Source organism: Pipistrellus hanaki (assembly GCF_964339955.1).
Source record: "Pipistrellus hanaki genome assembly, chromosome: 12".
Taxonomy (NCBI): domain Eukaryota; kingdom Metazoa; phylum Chordata; class Mammalia; order Chiroptera; family Vespertilionidae; genus Pipistrellus; species Pipistrellus hanaki.
This window is the reverse complement of record NC_140514.1, coordinates 31,507,826-31,522,003: the sequence shown is the minus strand read 5'-3', so window position 1 is coordinate 31,522,003 and position 14,178 is coordinate 31,507,826. Positions and strand designations below refer to the sequence as shown.

The 14,178-nt window shown below is 33.2% G+C and overlaps 1 protein-coding gene across 5 annotated transcripts in view; it reads left to right on the top strand.

Moving 5' to 3' along the window:
- The window catches only part of USP34 (ubiquitin specific peptidase 34), a 179,950-nt gene that overhangs the window by 59,520 nt on the left and 106,252 nt on the right, over positions 1–14,178 (top strand). For all 5 annotated transcript variants that reach the window (XM_084901048.1, XM_084901047.1, XM_084901045.1 and 2 more), the window contains 6 exons: positions 641–756; positions 841–968; positions 1,522–1,611; positions 4,334–4,429; positions 9,329–9,411; positions 12,759–12,913. In XM_084901048.1, the coding sequence (XP_084757174.1) occupies positions 641–756; positions 841–968; positions 1,522–1,611; positions 4,334–4,429; positions 9,329–9,411; positions 12,759–12,913 (668 nt within the window). The remainder of the gene's footprint in view (positions 1–640; positions 757–840; positions 969–1,521; positions 1,612–4,333; positions 4,430–9,328; positions 9,412–12,758; positions 12,914–14,178) is intronic.

Genomic DNA, 14,178 nt, shown 5'->3' with positions numbered 1-14,178 from the left:
TTAAAAGTAACGATAATGAATGATGCTAAGAATATAGAGAAAATAGAAATCTCATAAGTTACTGTCAAGGAGTATAGAAAAGTATAATTAGTTTGGGAACTGTTTTTTCAGTGTCTTATAAAGTTAAATATATACTTACCATATGACCTAGCAATTTCTGTTCTAGATATTTATTCAGAAGAAATGAAAACATATTCACAAAAATATACATGAATGTTCATATCTGCTTCATTCATAAGAGACTCAACTGGAATTAACTAGTAGACAAACAAATTGTATATTTACATAGTGGAATACTACTCATCAATAAAAAGGAACTGCCAATACAGTGCAACACAGTGAATGAATATAAAAAAATATTCTAAGCAAATGAAGTTAGAAGAGTATATGCTACATAAAATTTATATTCGTTTCTATAATCACAATTTATTATGGTTGAAATCTACTCAGTGGTTACTTGAGATTTGGTGGTGGAGATTAATTGTAAAAGGTCACAAGGAAACTTTTTGGGGTGATAAAATGTTATGTATCTTATGTATTTATATTATACTTTTGATTTGTTAACTATGAATGCTACAATTCACATCACAATTTTAGTCAGCTGTCTTCTTCTACAATGTGTTGTACTTTGCTCCCTCAGGACCTGCAGTTCATAAACATCAATTCAACAGTAATGCTGTGACAGACATTAATTTGGATAACGTTTGCAAGAAAGGAAACACTTTGTTGTGGGATATAGTCCAAGATGATGATGCAGTAAGTTATTTAATGGAACCAAAGACTGCAAAATTACTGCAAAATGCCCTTAGAATAAATAGTAACTTTATGTATTTTTTGTAGGTTAATCTTTCTGAAGGATTAATAAATGAAGCAGAGAAACTTCTCTGTTCCTTAGTATGTTGGTTTACGGATAGACAGATTCGAATGAGATTCATTGAAGGTTGCCTTGAAAATTTAGGAAACAACAGGTAAATAGGAATTTAAAATTTTTTTATATAGTAATCAAAGCTCATTTTGTATATTATTGACTAGGTGTGGTGAAATGATAGCATTTATATGCCATTATTAACCTATTTTTTAAATATTTGTAGTTTTCATATTATGTTTAAAAATTTCCTTTTCAGGGTTCATATTTTATGACAGTCTTGCTTTTTTTCCAGCACTTTATTACATTTGGCACTCTTAGATTCCCACCAAGGGAAACAAAGAAATAATAACACTCTCTCCTTGATTCTGAGAACATATTTATGATTACTGTGATCACATTGCCAAATGTTCTTGAACTGTCATATTACATATTGAGAAAGCTAAATAAGATACATAAAGTAAACTTAAGCTGAAATGTAAACATTTTGATAATGGCATTGTTCTTTTATTTGGGTGGGTTTTTTGTCTCTTGATATTTGTATATAAAGATTTAGGTTAATGTTTTTTCTCTAGTTTAAATTCTGTAAAAAGCCATAATTACTGATAGTAGTTAAAATTAGTTTATTCTATAAATACCTGTTTTTGCTTTTTCAGATCAGTTGTGATTTCACTTCGGCTTCTTCCAAAATTGTTTGGTACTTTTCAGCAGTTTGGGAGTAGTTATGATACACACTGGATTACAATGTAAGTAAATAAAAGAAATGTATTTATTTTAAATATCTTTTTTCAAATCATAGTTATCAAACGTAATTTTTAATAACTTTCTGACTTTTATTCTGTAACAGAAAATTTTGACTTTCATGTGGTTCAAATGTTTTCTTAGATTTCTAAGTGTTATCTCTATCACTTAGCCCCATGGAAATTATATTCCAATCAGTAGGAAAATCTGACTTTTGTATTCTTTGCTATAACAAAAATGTTATAGCAATCAATGCTCTTATTTTAGGGTGAAGATTTTTAGTATACCTGGCCATACCAAAGAACTCCTTAAAAAGTCCTGTCCCCGTCTAAAATAAACACTCTAAGATGTCTTTCATTTTTCCTGTTCCTAGGAATTGGTTCTAGAGATCATGTTGGAGTAATCTTGACCTCATCCTATTAATGTTAAAAAATTCTTTGTGGCTGAAACCGGTTTGGCTCTGTGGATAGAGCGTCGGCCTGCGGATTGAAGGGTCCCAGGTTCGATTCCGGTCAAGGGCATGTGCCATGGTTGTGGGCACATTCCCGGTGGGGGGTGTGCAGGAGGCAGCTGATCGATGATTCTCTCTCATCGATGTTTCTAACTCTCTGTCCCTCTTCCTCTCTGTAAAAAATCAATAAAATATATTTAAAAAATTCTTTGTGAAATTGATCTAGTTTTTGGTAACATTCTAGAGAAAGTTAGCTATCACAAACACTTCATTAATCTCTAAGAATATGTTACTTTATTCAAAATAGACTTTTGGAGAGACTTCAGAGACATTTAAATTTTAGGAAAAATTAGATCTGTTGAAGGACTCATTTTTTAATTTAAGTAGGATGACTTTTTACTTAATTAGTTTTTCAAACTTAAGATTAGATGGTAAGAGCACTTGCACTTTGCTTGCTTTCAAAATGAATACCATTTAAAAAATTATTGGAAGTCTATATTGTAGTTCTATATAGGATGAAGTTAGTTGTTCTGAGTTATAGCTCTTGTTTATTTATTGCTCTTACAGAAGATCTATTTAACATGAGCCTCTATTTTTTTTTTTAAAGCATCTTATAAAGTCTTAGGTTAATATTGCAATATGACTCTAGCGATCATTCTAGATGGTGAATGCAAGGGAAGTCCTTGAGCTGCTAAACAGAGGGAAACTTTTAGTATACTTAAAATACAAGAATAGCATGAGTCTTACTTCATTGACACTTCCCATAGTGCTTACCGGTAAATGGCTGAATTACAAAATTCTCAAGTATGAAAAGGATTCACTTGGGCAAATTAGTGACATATTGTGGCTATTTGAGGAGGTTATTATTGAAGAGTAAGAAAGGGTAACATACTTGTAGAAGAGGCAAACTTATCTAGTACCTGAACTTAAATATATTGATTGAAACTCTTTGAGCTTGTTCTTTAAATTAAATGTAAATAAGCTGAGTTAATGACAGATCACTGGGTCTCTAACATGAGACTGATATCCTAAATCTTATCCAGAACCCTGAGCTTTCTATGATTATTTAGTATCAGTAATAAAAATCATTTATTGTGAATTTGTTATATGCAGCAGCACTCAACATTGGTACATATTATCTTATGGCCATATTTTAAAATTGGAAGTTGTTGCCCCTGATTCTCTTAGTAAATGTTCAAGTAACCAGCAAGTAGATTTCAAGAGGTCAGGTTACTTGCCCAGAGCTGTGGAGCAAGTCTGTTAGAACTAGTTTTAAGCCTAAGTTTTAGGTTTTCATTCTACCACTTGATCTTCATTAAATAATTGGCAATGGGAGAGTAACTTATTTTGAAAAGAGAACTATATAGCAAAAGCATGATTTAAAACTACATTAGAAATTTGGGAATTTTAATCTATTTATATCTATACCTTTTAGCAGATATATTGCTAGTAAATATTGTGTAAGATAGATTGTTAGTTATGGAAGTTAAAGAGCCTGGGATCTCTGATTATATTTATCACTATTTTTTTCCCCTTTTACTTTGGAGTTTAATACCTGAATATTTATTTGATTTAAAAATTATTAAAAATAAGCAGATTACATGTTGATAGTAAACCTTTCTGGTTTAGTAATTTTATATTGTATGTGTTTTATATGTCAGAGCCTCTACTAAATTCTGCTAAATAATAACCAGTGCATACAGTCTATCCTTATATGGACTGTCAGACATTTTTACTATTGATGGTAGTCATTTATAATTAGCTCTGTAGCGGACATTTCCCCACTTCACAAGGATTGAGTATTTTGAGATTAAAAAACATTATAAACTGATGAACAAAAATACAGAGAGGCAAAGAAGCATTGTACAGACTGTTCAAATTACAGCGGGAAGGCAGGCAGGGGGAGGTTTAAGGGGTTAGATCAACCAAAGGACCTGCATGCATATAAGCATTACCAATGGATGCAAGATTGGGGCGGTGGGTGATGAGGTCATAAGCCGGGGGGTAGGGGAGGCTGGGAACAGGTCAATGGGGGGAAAAAAGGAGACATATGTACTACTATTTATAATACTTTAAACAATAAAATAAAAGAAACTGAACATTGATACTTTAATAAAAATCAAGGTGTAAGTTTTGGCAATAAAAATATTTATATTTAAGATTTTTTGTATATATATTTATTTATATATATATGTATAAATATATATATATTTCTATTCTATAATAGACTTGTTTCCTTATAGCTTTAAATTTATTTTTTCTTTCAATTGGTCCAGGTGGGCAGAAAAAGAACTGAATATGATGAAGCTTTTCTTTGATAATTTGGTATACTATATTCAGTCTGTAAGAGAAGGAAGGCAAAAACATGCACTGTAAGTATCCCTTTATTAGGTTAGTTATGTTTAAATCTTGATTGTCCTCTGAAAGATAATTTTCCAGTGTTTCTACTTCTTTTTTATAATAAATAAAAATGTTAATTGTGAAAATTTTAACAGAAAGGATTTTTTAAAGTTGTATTTTATAAAGTTATTTTTGTAATTCTTAATCTTTTATAACTTGGACATGGTTACCCTTCACTATTGAATTCTGTTGAAAGTTGTTTTCAGGAACTAAAAGAAAATTTCCCTCTAGAAATCATCAATATCCATGTCTTAATATATTTGGGGCATTGACTTTAAAATTATTAAATAGTTACCTCCAAGCAAATATATTTAAAATATAATTAATTTAAAACATTTCCCTTTATTATTTTAATTGTATACTAGTTTAAAAAGTTTAGGACATCAGTGGAAAGTTTAAAAACTGGTGGCATAACTGGTTAATACTTCATCATTAAAAATGTAATGATGAAATATTACATCATGTAGAAATTGGTCATTGATATAGCTGTGTTTAAAACTATGCTTATAGGGCAATGCCTGCCCAGAAGTAGACATGTAAGATTCAGAAGGTTACTGCTGGTGAGTCAATTGATGGGGACTGATGGTCTAATTGAGGAAAACAGCTCATTGTTAGTATCAGCATGTTAGGAATATGAAGTAGCACAGTATTTACTGAGAAGATAATACACACAGGAAACTTCCACATAGATGGAAGCTGAATTGACTGGAGAAGTGTTCAGAAAAGTCACAGACTTTTAAGGCATGCATACATACCTTCAAAAATGAATTCAACAACCCTTTTGAGTTAGGTAGTTACTTTTAAAAAATAAAAACATTTAAGCTCTGAGGTAAATAACTTTCCCAAGGGTTTCTATAGTGCATTTTATAAACACACATTTTATGAACAAGGAAACAGTCTGTTTTCTGTAATTCCTGTTCCTGAGTGTTCCCTTTTTCTGTCATCAATCTCTATTATGTTAATGCTAAAATATATTCCAAGTTTTTTCACAAGTTGACATTGCCACAAACACTGTTCCAGTTCTTTTAACCAACCTCTGGATCAGTCTTCTTGCCTAAATCTGCCCTATAAGGTTGTTAATATCTTGTCCTTAGTAAATTAGGAAGGCAGTATGGTATTGTTGGAAAGCACAGGGGCTTTAAGAATCACCAGAAAGGGTGTGGACTGACAATTCTCAGGGGGAAGGAAGTCTGAGAGGTGTGGGAAGAGATTGGACAAAAATCTTATACCTATGGATGAAGATAGTGGCGGGGTTGGTAAGGGCATGGTGTGTGGTAGGGAATCAGGTGGTGGGGACTTATGGGGGGGATAAAAAAGAGGAACACCTGTAATAATCTGAACAATAAAGTTTTTTTGTTTTTTTTTTTTTTAAGAATGCAGTTGAATAAAAAAAAAAAGAATGATCAGACCTGGCTTTAGATATGAATCTCTTGTTTTGACTTTATTTCAGTTGTTTACTTCTCTAATGAATTCCATTTACTTAACTTATAAATTTTTGTAAGGAGTAAATAATTTAGCAGAGGCCTTGAAGTACTCTGACGCTAAGTCTGAAGGACCTTGGTCACAGACATAAAAGGTGAATAAAGTCCTATTTACAAATTGCCTTTATTTTTTGAATACTTTCTTCCCTATACTCACTTGCAAATCAGAGCAAGAGATCCATAACCCTAGGAAGCCTGGATCCAGTTCGTCACCCCTCCTTCAGCTTCCACAGAATCTTTGGCTCTACACTTCTGTTGCCAAATGAACAAGTAGAAAATAGTGTGCCAGTAAGTAATGCCTGGCACATAGTAGAGTATCTATAAATTGTGATTGCGTCGCTAAAGTAAAAAAGAAACTTGTACCTTAGCCCTTGTAGGTGATTCCCTGCATAAAAAATAAATACCAGTTTTTTACAACCTAGTATGCTGGGCCCTCTAAAATCCAAACTCATCCAGCCTTTACTATTTTATTGTTCAATGATTTCTTAAGATGTCCTATTCTACAAGCCTATCATATTATTTTTTAGATATTTCCCTAAATTTACTCTATTCCATAGTTTTGATTATAAAGGTACCACTATACAAGATGCATTCTCTTTAAATCCTATTAAAATTTTAAGTGTTCTACTTTAATTTTTCTTCTTGAAGCAGAGGTCAAGGATAATTATGGTCTCCTGAATATGAGTATCTCCATATATCCTCTATAACACATGTGTCAAACACAAGGCCCGCCAGGCCTTGCAATGTGGCCCGCCGCACCGCGCTGTCATCACTGCACTCCGCTGTCAGTTTATGACATTGTCAGTTTATGACTGTTCAGTAAACCATTCGGCCCGCGATTTAGGCTGGATTTTAGATTTTGGCCCCTTCTCTGATTGAGTTCGACACCCCTACTCTATAAAATCTATAAGATAAAAAAGCAGAAATTAAACCACATGTGACCTACATCCTCAGCATTTTTAGGAGAGAGAATTCAAGTTATCTGTCAGAAGAGAAAGAAATCTTAAGTTACAAAAGAGCTACTGGTACAACTAGTTTGTGGGCTTCAAGAGAAGGGATGGGGTGCATAAGAGAGGGGAGTAGAAAACAGATGAATTGCCCTCAAAAAGTGAAAGTCACAACATTAAGTGACAAAAAAATAAACACAGGCCTGGAACTTGGTTGTTTACAGCATTATCTACAGGTTTGTTTAGTTTGTTGTAGAACCAGGGGTAGAGCCTCATACAAGCTTTGCTTCTGTGGTAAAAAAGATAGAGGAGGAGTGCTCTTTGGAGATGAGTTTTATATTTCTGTAGGGTACACCAAAGCATCTTTCCAATCATCCAATCTGCTTTGTTGCCTGGCATTTTAGAGAATAAAACCTTAAAAACAAGAGGGATGTTGTCTGCACTATTTTGGTATAACTCTTTGTTCTTTCAGGTTGGTAATGCTACTTTTTGGTAAAGCATACTGAGTTCCTCGCACATTATTTTCTACTTCTTCATTTGGCTACAGAAGCGTAGAGCCAATGGTTCTGTGGAAGCTGAAGAAGGGGTGGCAGACTGGATCCAGGGTCTCTTGCTCTAATTTGCAACTGAGTATAGGGAAGAAAATATTCAAGAAATGCGATTTGTAAAGAACAGGACTTTATTCATTCACTTTTATGTCTGTGACCAAAGTCCTTCAGATTCAGTCTCAGAGTACTTCAAGGCTTCTGCTACAAAATTTGTCGTATTAGAAAAGGATGAGAAACTATTAATAGCTGTCCTTGAATTCCATTTAGGTAACATTTTTGTCTGTGAATGGTTTATTATATTCCAATCTTCCCCATACCAGCCACGTTGCCACATGTACTTTCATCTTTACAAAGGGCACAGCAACAATAGTTCCCTCCTCTCTTTTTTGCCAATATTAATATGAGACAATAAAGAGTAGTAAAGGTATATCCCAGCGTTTTTCAACCGCTGTTCCGCGGCACACTAGTGTGCCGCGAGATGTTGCTTGGTGTGCCGTAGGTGCAGACAAGACAAGAATTTTATAATTTTTCACTATTTTGTTTACTTAATATTTCATAATAAAGTAATTATAAAATACTTTCTTTGTGTTTATTTGATTCCTATTCAAGAGAATTACTTTATATATAGTCAATATAGGCACAGAGTTAAATTTTTTAACATTTTCTAATGGTGGTGTGCCTCGTGATTTTTTTCATGAAACAAGTGTGCCTTTGCCCAAAAAAGGTTGAAAAACACTGGTATATCCAGCAAACTCAATCTATTGAAAAACTTTAAACTTTAACAGTGAATTTAATGAAAGTTTTTGAAACTAATTTTGGGAAAAATTAAAAAAATCTGTACTTAAAGATTATTGGAAATTGTGAATTAAGAGGCTCTGACTATGGAAACTGGAGTGTGGATCAGGGCTCAGGCTGGTTGCTGCCTTTTGTTGGCAAAGTAATTTGGGCAATTTATCTACAATCAGCCTTTTGTTTTGTAACATAGAGATAAGAACTCATGATTGACTTAGTTTCATTGGTTGAGTGCTTAGGTGCTTGTAGTACTAGAATGTTGTGATATCACTTCGTTCAATGTGCATTTCACAGGGTTACTAAAGGAATCTTAAAACGAAAAACTGATCATTATAGCTTCCTCTCCTCCCAATATCATTCAGTGACTTCCACCCAAATCAATACCAGTCTCTTCTGTCTGACATTCAGGCTGGCTACATTCTGGGCCTCTTCAGACCCATCTCTTATGTTTCCTCATCTAGCATTTTTAAAATGCTGTTTCATTTCAAATGCCTACAAACTGAATTCCCAGAAAACCATGTAAAATTACCTACTTAATAAGCTTCCAAAGCAACTCTTAAATTAACCATTGAATTTTGTATATATAAATTATTATTATTTAGATTTGAAGTAACATTCAAAAGTGTCAGTTGTGTATCAGCCGAATTCCTCAAGAACTTGATTTATGGAAATGATATTTTATTAGTATTTCTTGTTTAAAGAATAAGGTTGTATCACTGGAAGAACAGTGATAATAAAACATGCAATTTCTAGATACAATAGTTTTTTTTTGTTGTTGTTAACTTGTAATTTATGTGCATGTTGCATAATTTCAAAATGTATTTGTTTCACTGTTGGGTTCTTATGTACTTCCTGCTAATCTAATTTGAAAGTACATTTTCTAATAGTTTAGAGATTTTTTTATAATTTATTAAATAACATAAATCTCAAACATAACATTTGACTGTATGACCTGTTTTGTGTAACCAAAGTTATATAATAAAAGTATTTAATTATGAATTATGAAAGTGAATTTACTTCTTTTTTATCTTTTAAGATTAGGGCCATTAAATCTTTAAAATTAAGAAATAGGGTTAATTATTTTAATGACTTTTTATATGTAGGTATAGCCACAGTGCTGAAGTTCAAGTCCGACTTCAGTTCTTGACTTGTGTGTTTTCAACCCTGGGATCACCTGATCACTTCAGTAAGTTTTTAAATCAGTATTTTAATCAGGTTTTAGATCTGTATTGATCCTTGGAGAAGAGTCCAGTGAAATGTATTCATGCATTTTGATTTCTTTAGTCATTAGATTATTCTCAATAATGGATGTCTTCTCAGTATATATGGCAATATGAGTATGAGCCTGACACATTTTTACTTTAGTCTCTGAAAATGCCAGTTTTTCAATGGATAAATGACTCATTATCAAGAACATATCATATTAGGGTGATTGCATCTTTTATTACTTTTGGTTATAGAATCTTCCTATCACCCTACTTGGAATTAGATACTGTCTACATATTATTATCAGAGCTAATCTTACCCAAAATTGCTTGGTTTCATAGGTAATAGAAACATTTAGAGACACTAGCTTTATTTAGATTAATCTCAAACTCAATTTCATTAACAGTTAACCTTTAAAAATTTAGAGATTGGTCAGGTATATTCAGAGTGTGAACCATGTCAAAATCTGCATGCTAAATGTTCTCACAAGAGAGAAGGAAGATTTAAGTCCATATCTGTGCTCGAGATGCACCATGAGTTGTTTTTTTCCCCCCAAGTCGAGTTATTTGTAACAAATCCAACTGACGTTATACCAACAGATTTCAAAATGAGGACTCCTGTTTTTTATAGGAAACTAGTGTTTCATGTTATTAGGTCATTTATCATCCATTAATATAGGTAACATACAGGAAATAAATAATATAAAATGTAAAAACCCAATCTTATTCATGGAGAAGTCAAGCCTAAGCAAGTATTATCAACATAAATAATTTCATGTGTCCACTAAGTTTCTTGTTGGCTCATGGGAAAATGTTAACCATTCTTTTATTTGAATAATGAATTAATTATTTTGCTACTCCCATCAAAGTAAGCACAGTATAAATTCTTTGTACATTATAGCTACTGTCCAGATAGAATCAAGTTGAAAATTTTACTTCTCCCAGATCATAATTGTACTTTTACTGGTAATGTTCCTGGCGGGTATAATATGATCACTCCAAACTTATTCAATGATTTAATACAGATTATTAATGTATCAACAAATACCTTTTTAAAAAATTTAAAGCAAAAACAGAGCATTGCCTATTGAATGTGGATTGGTGGTTCAGCCATTTATAAATAGACCTCTGTTTTATCATTTAATTTATAATTAACTTGGGTACCATTTTTTAGGTATGTTACCTATTTTCTTCACTCATCTCTCTTTCTAAATTAATGTGTTTAAGTTATTACATACCCTAAAGGTTTTTGGTTTTTTTTTAGTTTTATGGTGACTCCCAGAGGCACAAAATTGTTCTTAGAACAAATGCTTTGAACATTAACTATTTCTGTGAGAAAGTGATAGGATACTGTTTGTTTGTTCTTTACTAACAAGGAAATTTGTTTATTAAGTGCAAGAGGATACAAGGAATATAAAAATGAAAAGCTTGCTCTGACTGGTTTGACTCAGTGGATAGAGTGTCGGCTTGTGGACTAAAGGGTCCCAGGTTCGATTCCGGTCAAGAGCATGTACCTTGTTTTTGGGCACATCCCCAGTGCGGGGTGTGCAGAAGGCAGCTTATTGATGTTTCTAACTCTCTATCCCTCTCCCTTCCTCTCTGTAAAAAAATCAATAAAAAATATTTTTTTTAAAAATCAAAAGCTTATCTTGCTTTAATTGGCTTTTTTCTCTCCTGTTGAATGGACTGGAATTTTACATACACACATTCGTTAATCCTCACCCGAGGATATTTTCCCATTGATTTTTAGAGAGAGAGGAAGGGAGGGGGAGAGAGAGAGAGAGAAGGAAACATTGATATGAGAGAAACACACTGATTGGTTCTGTCCTGCCTATACCCCAACCAGGATTGGGGATACAGCCTTCAACCAAGGTATGTGCCCTTGACCACAATCAAGCCCATGTCCCTTCAGTCTGAGGGCCAACACTGTATCGGATGATGAGCCAGATTAGTTAGGTCTATTTGTATAATTTTTAAGTGCTCCAATCTGCTTATGAAATGTCATTCAGGGGGAAGATGTGGGGCACATATTCTTTAAGCCACCCATTGGGAGAACTGTTATCAGGGTGGAAGTAACTTTGCTCAATGCTGCCTACTTTCGTTCCTTCTTCATGTCTATTACAAATGTTATTGCATGTGACAGTGAGCTTGACAGCTTAAAGCAGCTCTGGAAGCCCACACTGCTGTCTTGCCACTCGTCTAGGTCCTTCACTATTTTGTTTATGGTCAGAGGTTCTTTTTGATTTTCCAAAAGTCCAGGGAACTCCTTTTTCTTGAGTACTCTCAGGTCCTCATTTGCTAAGTAGCCTTTATTTTCAGCAAACTTATGAAACACGAACATCATGGTTTCCATGGCGTGTTCCATTTTGGTGAGGTCTTGGTGGGAGGTGTGGCAAGATTGTTTGGCTGGCTAGGACTGGTGACCCTATGATATTGTTTTTCTGCTTAAACTCTTTAGACTGGTATTGCTTCTTGATAAATATTTTCTGAGGGTCGTCCTCTCCACCCCCCAGTATTCTGGATCTCACCTACTTTTTCCAAGAAAGAGGTTTCTTATGATTCTGCCATAACTTCATATCCCTTCTGATTCTGAGGGGCAACCCCAGGCTTTGGGACCCCTTATGATATACTTTAGAAATATATATGATGCTTTTATTTCTATCCTTTTAGATTGTCTCATCCATATTCAGACTTGTGATTGCCTTTAGTGCCTTCTTTTTGAATAATTATTTGACTTCCTTCTGTCACACTTTGGAATTATTTAATACTTGGATCAAAATACCATACAGATTTCATCTCATTCCTTTAGCTTCCCAGCTGATTGTATCTCCTCATGTGTCATTATTCTCTGTTTTCGGCAGCCTGTTCCATTTTGCTTTATCAAAAGGATCCTTTTTTTTCACAGTTTGCAAAAATAATGTTTATCAGCATGCATTGTTTACCTACTGTGTGCATAGAATGAGCTTTGAACATGCTGTCCACTCTGTTCTTAATGCTTAAACCTTAGAACTGATTCCTCAACTTTTGGGGTTACTTTCCTTTAATTATGTGCACTTTAATACAGTAATATGTCCATAGTTTAGGAAGAATGATTTTTCAGACTAAATGACTCTTCTAGGATATTATATAAGTTGTATGTTTATAGATAATGTATATATAGGTTATATTTAACTACATTTGAAAGCATAATTATATGAAATCTCTTACAAAGTAATTATAAAAGGCTATAAAACATCTATATTTTTTGATATATTGGTGCTTCTAATACATTGAATTAGGATCGAAACATTGTATGTATCATGATTCAAAATTTGTAATTTTTATCTAGGGTTAAGTTTAGAGCAAGTTGACATATTATGGCATTGTTTAGTAGAAGATTCTGAGTGTTATGATGATGCACTCCATTGGTTTTTAAATCAAGTTCGAAGTAAAGATCAACATGCTATGGGAATGGAAACCTACAAACATCTTTTCCTGGAGAAGGTAATTTTATTTCTTGACAGTTTTATTGTTCATATTGTTTTTCTATATCTCCTTTTATCCCTTAAAATATAAACTCCGTAATGTTAATTTTTTTTATCTTTTAATGCTTTTTTTTAAAAAAGGTAAATATGTTTTTCAGCAGCCCTTATATAGTTTTTGCCACTTAGATTTAAAAAATATATATATTTTATTGAATTTTTACAGAGAGAAAGGGAGAAGATAGAGAGTTAGAAACATGGATGAGAGAGAAACATTGATCATCTGTCTCCTGCACACCTCCCACAGGGGATGTGCTCGCAACCAAATCACATGCACTTGATTGGATTGAACCTTTTAGTCTGAAGGCCGACGCTCTATCCACTGAGCCAAACCAGTTAGGGCTGCCACTTAGATTTTGCTTTCATTTTGTCTTCTACAGTATTTATCAAAATGAATATTTAGTTTTTATTTACAAAAATATTCTGTTCCTTAACTAAAGTATTTATGCTAATTAGTGTTAAATATTAATTCAGGCAAATACTTATAAGAAATCTGGGGAGTCTTATTTTTAAAATAATATTGTAGTTACATTTTCAGGAGTATACCCACATCCACAAGTATAGAGTTGTATTCTGTGACTCTTCAATTAGTCAGTCTTCTGGCAGATGTAAACCAGTATTCAGAAAATTTGTAGATTCCTGGGAAGGCAGGAATTGCTGTAATGATAATCATGACATTCTTCTATCTAGTTTTTGTTCTCCTTTATCAGATGCAGCAATTGGTTCAGGTAATAATTTTTTATTTAAAATTTGAGAACATTGATAATAACAGAGCAATACATTTTTTAAATTATTTGTGTGCTTACTTTTGAGATTGTAAAGGCTCTCTGCAAACTCTCACATGAACTCTGGTAGAATTGAGTAAATGTGAACGAGTTCATGTAAATTAAGTCAGTAGATAGTTCTAAAGCAAAGCTACAAATTATTATATTTTATCTTAATTTCAATCCTTGACTTACATACAAACTGTACATGTAGCTACGCATCTCATAAATGTGCATAGTCTGTGTGTATAAAAAATGATACAAATTTTTAAAAATAGTTCTTCATTAATTTCAGAGAGGAAGGGAGGAGAGAGAGAGAGAAACATCAATGATGAGAGAGAATCACCTATTGCGCACCCTCTACTGGGGATCAAGTCCACACCCAGGCATGTGCCCTTGACCTGAATTGAACCTTTGACCTTTCAGTTTGCATGCTGGCGCTCTATCCACTGAGCCAAACCAG